The following is a 12,296-nucleotide window of genomic DNA, read 5'->3' as shown; positions in this document are numbered from 1 at the left end:
AAAAAGTCAATAAAAAAAAAGTGAACTGAGAACAGCCTCTAAAAAGTTGTCAATGAAAGGTAGTGAGTAAGGAATCAGTGCATTTGAATTATGGTGTTGGAGAAGAATATTGTCTGTACTATGGATTGCCAGAAGAACAAACAGATCTGTCTTGGAAGAAGTACAGACAGAATCCTCCTTAGAAAAGAGGATGGTGAGACTTCATATCTCATATTTTTATGTAATATGTGGAGGGACCAGTCCCTGGAGAAGGACATCATGCTTGGTAGAGGGTCAATGAAAAAGAAGAAAACCCTCAATGAGATAGATTGATACAGGGGATGGAAACAGTGAGTTCAAACATAGAAATGATTGTGAGGATGGCACACGATGGGGCAAGGTTTATTTCTGTTGTACACAACGTTGCTATGGGTCAGAACCAATTGACAGCACCTAAAAACATTGGGGAGCTATGGGCTTAGAGGAGTTAAAAATACTAATACATAAGCATACACTACGTAGTATATTACATGCTTTATCAATGGAAAATAGAGATATTTTATATTCATGTTTTTTAAATGTTGTTGTTGTTAAGTGAAATCGGTTGATACTGATTCATAGTGACACTGTACAGCAAACACAAACACTGCCCAGTTTTGGGCCAACCTCACAATCATTGCTACGCCTGAGCACATTGCTGCCATCACTGTGTCAATCCATCTAATTGGGGGTCTTCCTTTTTAATCTCTGACCGTCCATTTTACTAAACATGATATCCTTCTCCAGGGACTGATCCTTCTAGTTAATATGTCCAAAGTATGAGAGATGAAGTTTGGCCATCTGGTTCCCAAGGAGCATTCTGGTTGTACTTCTTACAACACAGATGTTTGTTCTTTTGGCAGTGCGTGGTAAATTATCCTCCAACACCATAACTCAAATGCATCAATATACTCTTCCTTATTCACTGTCCAACTTTAACATGCATATAAGGTTATTGAAAATACATGGCTTGGGTCAGGTGCACCTTAGTCCTCAAACTGACATCTATGCTCTTCAACACTTTAAAATGCTCTTGTGCAGATTTGCCTAATGCAATACGTCATTTGATTGCTTGACTGCTGCTTCCATTAGTGTTGATGGTTGATCCTAGCAAAATGAAGTCTTTGACGACATCAGTATTTCTCCTTTTATATGGATGTTGCTTCTTCGTCAAGTGCTAAGGATATTTGTAAAGAAATTTACAGTAAGAATTTTAAGTTCTCTTTGCTTTAAGCAAGCAAATATCATTTACATATTGCACATTGCAGGTTGCTAAATGAGTCTTACTCTAATCCTGATTACCCTCATATATATATATACAATCCAGCTTTTCAGATTATTTGCTCAGAATACAGATTCAATAAAGATGGTGAAAGAATACAATCTTGGCACACATCTTTCCTAATTTTAAACCCTTCAATTTTCCCCTGTACTGTTCAAACAACTGCTTTTTGGTCTATGTACAGATTCCTCATGAGCACAATTAAGTGTTTCGGAATACTCATACTTTGCAATGTTGTCCATAGCTTGTCATGATCCACACCATCGAAAGCCTTTGTATAGTCAATAAAGAACAAGTAAACTTCTTTCTGGTAGTCTCTGCTTTCAGTCAAGATCCACCTGGTGTCAGCAATGATATCCTTTGTTGCAATTTCTTGCCATAGGTGAGTGCCTGCAGTGCTGTATCAGTTTACTGAAAGATTTCAATTTGTTTTCCATCAATTCCCAGAGCCTTGTTCTTTACCAATGCCTTCAATACACCTTGACCCTCTTCCTTCAGTATCATTGGCTCTTAATCATATTCTCCCTCTTGAAATGGTTGAACATCAACCAGACCTCTTTGGTTACATTGACTCTATGAATTCCTTCCAGCTTCTTTTGATGCTCTCTGCATAATTCAATATTTATCCCATAGAATCCTTCAATATTTCAGGTCAAGGCTTGACTTTTTTCTTCAGTTCCCTCAGCTTGAGAAATTCTTAAGTGTGTTCTTCCATTCTGGTTTTCTAACGTCAGAACTTTGCACGTTTCATTATAATTTTTGACTTTATCTTCTCGAATTGACCTTTGAAATTTTGTGTTCCATTCTTTTACCTCCTCGTTACTTCCATTTGCTTTAGAATCTCTACATTGGAGAGCAAGTTACAGGGTCTTTCCTGACATCCATTTTGGTCTTTTCTTTATTTTGTGTACTCTTAATGACCTTTTGCTTTCTTCCTGTATGATGTTCTTGATGTCATCCCACAACACTTTTAGTCTTCAGTTGTTAGTGTCTAATGTATCAAATATGTTCTTCGGATGATCTCTAAATTCAAGGGGATATGGATAAGCATATCAAGAGATATGTTCAAGGTTATATTTTGGCTCTAGTGGACTTGTTTAAATTTTTTTCAGCTTCAGCCTCAACTTGTATGTGAACAATTGATGTTCTGTTCCACCGTCTGCCCCTGGCCTTGTTTTGGCTGATGATGTGGAGCTTTTCCACCATCTCTTCGTACAGTTGTAGTCAATTTGTATTCCACCTGGTAAGGTCCTTGTGTGTAGTTGTCTTTTATGTTGTTTTAAAAAGGTGTTTGCAATGAAGGAGTCATTGGTCTCTCAAAATCCTATCATCTGATCTCCAGCATTTTTTCTCTCAACAAGTCTATATTTTCCAACTACTGGTCCTTCCTCTTTGCTCCCAACCTTTACATTCCAATCACCAGTAATGATCAATACAGTTGAATGCATGTTTGATCAATTTCAGACTGAAGAAGTTGGTAGAATTCTTCAATTTCATCATCATTGACTTTAGTAGTTGGGGCATAAATTTGAATAATAGTGTTATTAACTGGTCTTCCTTGTAGGTGTATGGATATTATCCTATCACTGACAGCATTGTACTTCATGATGGATCTTGATATGTTCTTTTTGATGATGAATGTGACACCATTCCTCCTTGTCATTCTCAGCATAGTAAAGCATGTGATTGTCAGACTCAAAATGGCCAATACCAGTCCATTTCAGCTTATTAGTACCTAGAATATCGATGTTTCTGCATTCCATTTCATTTTTGACAATTTCATATTTTCCTAGATTCATACTTCATACATTCCATGTTCTGATTATTAATGGATGTTCACAGATGTTTCTTTTTCATTATGAGTTGTGCCCTATTAGAAAATGAATGCTCAGAAGACTTTATTCCATTCTTGTCATTGCAGTCAACTCGACTTTGAGAAGGCAGCTCTTCCCCAGTCTCATTTTGAGCGCCTTCCAACCTGTGGTGTTCTTCCGACAACTGTATCTGACAATATTCTGGTGTTCTTTAAAATGTTTCAAATTCAAGAATCTGGTGCTGACCGTGTTCCACTGCTATTCATAATGTTTTCAGTGACTAAATATTTGGAAGTAGTCCATCTCTCCTTCCTAGTCTGTCTTTGTCTGGAAGTTCAGCTGAAATCTGTCCACTGTTGGTGACCCTGCTGGTATTTAAAATACCTGTGGCTTAGCTTCCAGAATCACAGCAACATGCAAATCACCACAGTATGAAAACTGACAGAGAGGTGGTATTTTGGGAATAAAATTTTCATTTCTACATTTAATTTGAAAATTTAATATGTTAATAAAAGTATAATTTATAATATTTAGCATATGTACGATTCTTGCATGGAGACTTGGTGTGGCACTGCAGGATAAAAATTGAACTAATTGCAAGGTCAGTGGTTCAAACCCACCAGTCACTCTTCAGAATCTATTCAGGGTCACTGTGACTTGAAACTGACTCTATGGCACACAACAACCACCATCTTTGCATTCCCTAATACTGCTATTACAAATATTTTTGGAAGTAAACTGAGAAAACTTCTAAAGTTTCTTCTACTTTATTTACCTAATTTCTCTAATTTTTTAAAATCACCAAGAATCTCTCAAGCTCTACCTTCCATCCACTTATTTTCTCTTCCTGATTTTTGGTAATGGTTTTTCTCCACACAAAATCCAAATGCTCATGAATGGGAAAACTAACATTGTGAAAACATCAACACTACACAAAGCAATCTATAGATATAACACAATCCCAATTCAGATTCCCACATCATTCTTTAGAGATGGAAAAACTGATCACTAACTTTATATAAAGAAAGGAAAAAGACCTCGGATAAACAAAGTACTGCTGAAGAAGAACAACAAAGTTGGAGGCCTCTGACACCTTGATGTCAAAATTCATTATACAAAGTTGTCAAAACAGTCTGGTGTTACTACAAAAAAAAAACATACATAGATCAATGGAACAGAATTGAGAAACCAGTAGTAAATCCATTCATATATAGTCAGCTGATCTTTGACAAAGGGCCAAAACACACTAAAAGGGGAACAGGCAGTTTCTTTGACTAATAGTGCTGGAAAAACTGGAAATCAATTTGCAGAGGAATGAAACAAGACCCATGTCTCACACCATATACAAAAACAAACTCAATGTGGATTAAAAGACCTAAATGTAAAACCTAAAACTATACATATCACTGAAAAAATAAGATCTTAGGGGCTCTAATACATGGTATAGATATACTAAAAAACACACAAACAGCAGAAGACACAAAGGATGATTGGAACCTCTTAAAAATTAGACACTTACATGCATCAAAAGATTTCAACAAAAGAGTAAAAGGGAGCCAACAGACTGGGAAAACAGTTTCTTTCAACTTGTCAGACAAGGGACCAATATCTAAAATTTATGGAAAACTACAACATCTTTACAAGAAGAAGACAAATAACCCATTAAAAATGGGCACAGGACATGAACAGTCACTACCAAAGAAGATATTCAGTCAGACAATCAACATTTGAAGAAATGTTCATGATCATTAACCATTGTTGTTGTTATATGTGCCATAGAGTTGGTTCTGACTCATAGCGACCCTGTACATGGTTTCAGAGGCTGTAAATCTTTATGGGAGCAGAAAGCCTCATCTTTCTCCCGCGGAACAGCTGGTAGTTCAAACTGCTGACCCTGAGGATAGCAGCCCCTCTGGGTAGCTATCCACTACTCAGTGTAGCATAACCACTATGCTACCAGAGCTCCATTTAGAGATGCAAATCAAAACAATGAAGTATCAGCATTTTGTTGTTGTTAGGCACCATCAAGTTGGTACCGACTCATAGTGACCCTGTGCACAATGGAACGAAACACTGCCCAGTCCTGGGCCAACCTCACTATTGTTGCCACACTTGAGCCCATTGATGCTGCCACTTTCCCAATCCATCTTGCTGGGGGTCTTCCTCTTTTTCTCTGACCCTCTACCTTACCAAGCATGATATCCTTCCCCAGCGACTGGTCCCTCCTGACAATACGTCCAAAGTATGAGAGACGAAGTTTGGCCATCCTGGCCTCCAAAGAGCACTCTGGCTGCACTTCTTCAAATATGGATCTGTTTGTTCTTTTGGCAGTCCATGGCACTTTTAGTATTCTCCTCCAACACGGTAACTCAAATTGCATCAATTCTTCTATGATCTTCCTTATTCACTGTCCAACTTTTGCATGCATATGAGGTTATTGAAGATACATGGCTTGGGTCAGGTGCACCTTAGTCCTCAAACTGACATCTTTGTTCTTCAACACTTTAAAAAGGTCTTGTGCAGCAGATTTGCCTAATGCAATATGTCATTTGACTTCTTGATTGTTGCTTTCATGAGTGCTGATGGTTGATCCAAGAAGAATGAAGTCCTTGACAACGTCAACCTTTCTTCATTGATAAGAATGTTGTTTGTTGGTCAGAAACAGAAATGGCTGTAAGCATACATTGACAGAGAGCTTCCAGAGATTCAAGTTGGATTCATAAGAGGACGTGGAAGAAGGGATATCACTTCTGATGTCCAGTGGATCTTGGCTGAAAGCAGAGAATACCAGAAAGACGTTTACCTACGCTTTACTGACTACACAAAGGTTTTTGATTGTGTGGATCATGACAAGCTATGAACAACATTGCAAAGTATGAGTATTCCTGAATACTTAATTGTGCTTATGAGGAATCTGTACATGAACCAAGAGGCAGTTGTTCAAACAGAACATGGGAACAACGATGGTTTAAAATTAAGAAAGGTGTGAGACAGGTTTATATTCTTTCACCATACTTACTCAACCTGTATGCTGATCAAATCATCTGAGAAACTGGGTTATATGAAGAAAAACGTAGCATCAGGATTGGAGGAAGGCTCATTAACAACCTGAGATATGAAGATGATACAACCTTGATTGCTGAAAGTGTAGAGGACTTAAAATACTTACTTATGAAGATCAAAGAGTACAGCCTTTGGTATGGATTGTATCTCCATGTAAAGAAAACAAAAATCCTCACCATTGGACGAATAAACAACATTCTTATCAATGGAGCATTAATAACAAAGTTAAAAAAAACACAGAAAACAATAGACGAGTGAGGGTGTGGAGGACTAGGACCCTTCTACATTATTGTAAAATGGTTCAACTATTGTAGAAAATGGTATGGCACTTCCTCAGAAAGTTGGAAACAGAAATTACCATGTGACCCAGCAATCCCTCTTATTGGTATATATCCACAAGAAATAAAAGCCAGGGCACGAGTAGACATATGCACAGATGTTCATCCCAGCACTATTCATAACAGTAAAAAGACAGAGGCAGTCTAAATGTCCAATGGAAGAATGGATAAAGAAACTTTGGTATACACACACTCAATGGAATTACTATGCAGTTCTAAAGAATAAGGATGAATCTGAGAAACACCTCATTACATAGATGAACCTGGAGGACATTATGCCGAATGAAATAAATCAATCACAAAGGGACAAATATTTTATGAGACCACTATTTTAAAACCTCAAGAAACGGTTTTCAGACTACAAGAAATATTCTTTGATGGTTACCAGGGGTAGGAGGGAAGGGAGAGTAATCCACTAGCTAGAGGGTGGTGAGGGAAATATACAAGAAGGGGGATTTGGCAGAAGAATAATGAAGCTAGGCGAAGACACAGGAATGTACACAAGGGCTAAAGGGAATAGATGTAAATAGTGATATATACACAATCTTGGAACAGCCGTGTTCTCTGTGTAGACACATGGACAGATATACAAGCTAAATGGGCACAGGAAGAAGAGTGGGATATACACAGATTTATATACTCTCAAAATACATAAGAGTTTGAAATAGGATACTTGCACACGGGTGACCACAGGGAGGAAGTGGGACTATTGTTGCATGGAGGGACTTGCAATCATTGAGATGAAACAAAATGTGTGATTTGATGAATGTAAAACCAGTGATCATGTCTGTAAATCTGTCAGTTCATAACGAAGGAAAAAAAAAAAAAAAAAAGTCTACATACTCGATCTCTTGATTTATAATTCAAGCTGTAAATCAAGCTAACAAATTTTCTTCCCGCCTCTGCAAATAAACTTTCCTAATGATCCACAGAGAAGAAGAAGAAGAAAAAAAATTCTCAGCTCAGACAGGTTTTTTGCCCACATGAATGCCCAGCAGGATACTTACAGGTCACTGAGGACGTGGGACAGCTCTCCATGCTACAGGGCTGACTCACACACTGAAGGCCATCTCTTCCCCTCCCCAACAAGTTCTAGTCACCCTCGCCTGTCATTATGCTAACCAACACTGTGTCCATGTTTCCCAAACACCTCTGCTCAAAACCAGGCATATATAACCAACTTGTTTCATATGAAATTTTAGAAATAAGACCTCTATGTTTGATTAAATGTAACGAATCACATGCTGTACAAGGAAAACAGTCAAGATCAATTCAAAAGGTTTATTGCACCAAATGCCACAGAGAAATGGATCAAAATAATACATGAACAAGTTTTAAGAAAAAGTTTTCATACATTGACATTGGTATCTATTCAACCGATCTAAAATGAAAAGTCTTAAGAATTTTCTCTTAAGGGAGCTTCAATACCAACAAATTCCAAGAATATTTTTTCTTTTCCTTTCTTAATGCAACTTAAAATTTAAGCATATTGCAATTTTACTTCCAAGATATATGTTTCACCAAATTTTGACATTTCCCAAAGTTAACATTCAGAAGGGACTGTTTGATTTAGGCAAAAATTATATGCAAATACTCCCTCTCTTAAAACAAAAAAAAAAAACAAGGGGTTCACATTTACCAAGAAAAGCTACAGATTTTTCAATTTAATGATAAAATTATGCAAGAACAAAATACTCCCAAAAGTACATATTAGTGAAAAACTCCAGACATCTAAAAGAATGTTGGGTTACTTTATAGTCTTTATTTTTATGTACAATCAACTCTAAGTGAATAACCTAAAAAGCTACACACTACATTTTTATAAAATCTCAGGATCTAATTATAAGAGCCCTAATAACAGTTTAGTTATTAGTTTAGCAAGTGGGGATTTCCCTCCCTTCAAAAAGTTAATTTTGAAAAACATGGTAAGTTATAAAAGTTGTGATGTGTAAACGGCAGTTCAATGGGATGTGAAAGATTATACTTTTACTTTCATTAAAAAACAGCACACTTCGGAAAAATGGATTGAAGCCTGTACAAAAGCTATTTAACACTGATAAAAATAAAATACTTTGGAATTATGCACAAATATGGAAGCTACATTTTAAATTTTCATTGTCATGTTTCAACATACAGAATTACCTTTACATTCATATCACTTGTCAATTTATTAAAAATAAAACTGCAACATGCTAGAAAGAGGCCCATCACAGTGACATTTACATACTTCTGCTCTGTCATGCCTCACTAGCTTGCTTCAGAAAGCAAGATGCTACAAAAGTTACACTCAACAGGTAAGACTCAAAAGTTGAAGAAACCCTAAAGGTGGAATCCTGTCAACTGAGGTAGTTTTATTTACTATTATTATTTTTAATTTATATAGTCTTTTTTTTTTCCTTATGGTGGGCATGGCCTCTTCAGCTAAGACAGAATGAAGCCACTGTGTGGTATGCAATGTGTGACTGGGCGTATCTCAACACAATTCCATGAGATCTTTTGTTTCTTTTTCACTTTTGGGAAGAAGCAGAATTAAGACAAAATTGGAAAGTTTTTAAAAGGAGGATTATAAAAGAGCAGCAACATTCGCAGTCTGTTTTTTTCAGGCTACAGATATGAGGATTAAGTACTGACTGGAATTCTGACTGGATAGCCTGCACATACGCCTCACCTGTCGTTTTTCTACAGACGTTTCTCCAAGAGAGCGTTTTAGAACATTAAGAAGCAAACGAAACTTTCTAAGGTTTTCAGCAGGGACTGAGCTATGATCTTTGATGTTACGAGTTAAGAATCAATCATTTTAAGCTCAACTTCCCCTATGGGTTAAATTTCAACATGTCACGAGATTCACATTGTAACTGAACAGATTTTATATTGAGTTATTTTCTATGAAACCCTGAAAGATGATAAAAGAGGAAAAGTGCCCAAAATGTGTAAACAAGGCAAGGGGACTAGAAATGGGGAATGCTTTAAACTGGTACAGGTGCAGAAGATGTACCATCAGCTGTTACAATTCACTCACATGTAATGAAAACCCAATGATGAGTGGGTTGAAAGGTGAGGTTCATTCTTTCTTCAAACAGGGATGACATGAAATTAGAGAACTTAGAACACCAAACTCAAATTGTTGGACTAATGGAAACATAAAAACATCAAAGGAATGCAAATGCTCCATTTCATGACAGATTTCACATGAAAATTAATGATCACCAGAGCCTTGGTGTACCCATTCACATTATGCATCATAAAGAGAAAGGGCAAGGTTACAGTTCTGATTTGCCCCTACTCGGAAGAAATTATTAATTCATTCCCCCCACTGGTACTTGTAGTGTACTCTTTCAAACAAATAACTGACAGGCATATGTAAAAGAATAAAAGACACGTATTGATGCAACTTGCATTTGGGATGCGGATTTTACCATATAGAAATTCTGAAGTCACTCTAACTCCTAGAGGGAGGTTACTTCGTGTTCTTCAGTGCGGCAGATAATGAAAAGGCCTGGAATTCAGTATAAAACAGTGGAAGGAAACCCGAGCCTGACTATAGTTAACTGCACTTAGATCTGCAAGGTGCTAATGGTGTTTTCACTTTATTATATGAACTCCTGACTTTTAGTGCTTAATTTTATTTTTTTTATTTTACTCTGCACGTCAGCACATAATCTTTTTTTCATGGGCAGTAAACTAAGTACAATTTCTTTTATGTTAACAGAAAATTAAGGTTTCTTGAAGTGAACTATGCTCATGAATAAACAATTTTTCATTTTGGCAGGTTTTGTATGGTGAGTAAGTTAACTTCCAGAAAGTTGGTGGGTTTTTTTGTTTTGTTTTAATTTTTTAATGTAGGAATAAGAAGGCACAAAGACAATAATGTAAAAATGGAGATTATAAATGGACCATTTCTAAATGTTCAGAGGAATTACTTTCATTAGTCATCCTGAACTCTTGGAGGGTTCATTTCCCACCAGGACAGCTGTGCCTTTTAAAGTGTAAATAGTCCTTTGCATTAACTATCATAGGAAGAAAAGTGGCTTCGGCTGGAAGAATTTACCAACAGAAACACTCGTACAGAAAGAAATAACTTTGGTAAATGGCCTCTCTTAAAAAGGCGGCTGAAAGCTCTAGAGTACAAGGCTAAAACACACACGTGTGTGTCAGACTGCACTTTGCTGCCACAAAACTACATCTTCACGGTGGGATTAAGATGCGACCGTGATTCTTAGGTTTCCAGGGAAGACCCTGCACCACCAATCCATTCCTAGCCTACCGATGGCCGCATCTCCAACAATGTAAACTCTAAGAAGAAATGAAAACAGTGGGCCCTTGGCACTCTTTCTTTCCAACAATCCTCTTTCAAGTTTCCTGTCACACAGGAACACCTTCAGCCTCCGGAGTTCAAGACAGCACACTCTGGCTGTCTTTATTTCACCTAAAAAGCCAACGCTAATCTGGAATCTGAAGTTCTTGTTCCCATGGTCTTCTCAGAATAGTGAAATATGCTTTCTCCATATTTTGAGAAATATGGAGAAAGCGTATTTTCTTGGAGAGCTCATGCTTAAACTTGGAAACATTTTCCCACTGAAATGATGTGTACATTGTTATCACCTCACTGCTCCACAGTCACCACAAATGTGAACAAGTACATCTTATATGTTCTTTTTTCTGACCAAGCAGCACAAGGCAATCTGTACCAAGAGCTTCATGTTTACCGCAGTGCTATTTTCCCTCCTACCATAAACGGTCATTGCTGATTCATGGATGACAAAAGGCCTAAAGTGTTCATGGTAACACAAATGCCGTTATGCCAAGTAAACCCAAAGTCTTCCAATGAAGCAGCACTTGAAAGCAAAAACACAAAAACACAAAACAAAATGATGGAATGACGATTTCTGCTTGATCTTCTTATGCAACCGATGTCACAAAGAGCTTCTTCTCCTTCTGTTGAGAATTCAGTATTATTTCTTCCAAGGAAGAGCTGTCCTGAGCTTTATAAGAGTATTTGAGCCACATAAGGAGAATGAGTACTGGCAATAGCAGTCAACAGAGGCAGGTCATTAGATTCAATCCTAAATATTAACAACAACAAAAAAGCTTAGTTTTAAATGGCATGACTTTATAGAGAAGTAATATTTCTAATATACCAAGGCTGCTAGATAATTGCTTCAAATGAATTACAAAGTACAACAGATGCAAAGATGACGAACTTACTTTTTAAAAATATAATCCAGTGGATGCTGCCCAATGTGGCGAAGGAAAATGCAGGATGGGTCTGGTGAGTTGAATACAGGTAGATATGTGCTTATGTGCAGACATATGGGCATCTATATATGGGCATGAGCATACATGTACATTCATGTGGACATATATACATGTAGGCTTGTGTATACATATAGACTATAACTAAACAAGCCAGACTTTTGCTTGCATATGTCTACACACACATATGGATATATACACAAGCATGGATATGGGCATGTATGTAGACATGTGCATATAAGTGGACATGTGCAGCTTCTTTTCACAGTCTGGGTCATCCTACTTTAAGTGTATAGCTTTTCTATATCCCCTGTAAAACCACATTGTGTCATACTTTAATGTTTTCTCCATTAGTACTCATTCCTTCAGTTAACATTCCTGAATGCATGCTGGTTTTGTACCTAGGCTCAGCTTCTACCCACTGTCACTGAGTCCATTCCAACTCAGAGTGACCCTGTCTAGGGTTTCCGAGGCTGTAAATCTTTCAGGAGTAGAAAGTCACTTTTTACCCAAGGAATGGCTGATGGG

General features: G+C 37.2%; 1 protein-coding gene across 1 annotated transcript in view; it reads right to left on the bottom strand.

Moving 5' to 3' along the window:
* Window positions 1–11,499: 11,499 nt before the first annotated feature.
* Window positions 11,500–12,296, bottom strand: part of FNIP2 (folliculin interacting protein 2) — a 116,186-nt gene continuing 115,389 nt past the window's right edge. Inside the window, exon 17 of the mRNA XM_006867923.1 lies at window positions 11,500–11,578. Within this exon, the coding sequence (XP_006867985.1) occupies window positions 11,500–11,578 (79 nt within the window). The remainder of the gene's footprint in view (window positions 11,579–12,296) is intronic.

The sequence above is a fragment of the Chrysochloris asiatica genome, unplaced genomic scaffold, assembly GCF_000296735.1.
Source record: "Chrysochloris asiatica unplaced genomic scaffold, ChrAsi1.0 scaffold00112, whole genome shotgun sequence".
Taxonomy (NCBI): domain Eukaryota; kingdom Metazoa; phylum Chordata; class Mammalia; order Afrosoricida; family Chrysochloridae; genus Chrysochloris; species Chrysochloris asiatica.
Note: the sequence above shows the minus strand (reverse complement) of the source record. Positions and strands in the feature narration are given on the sequence as shown.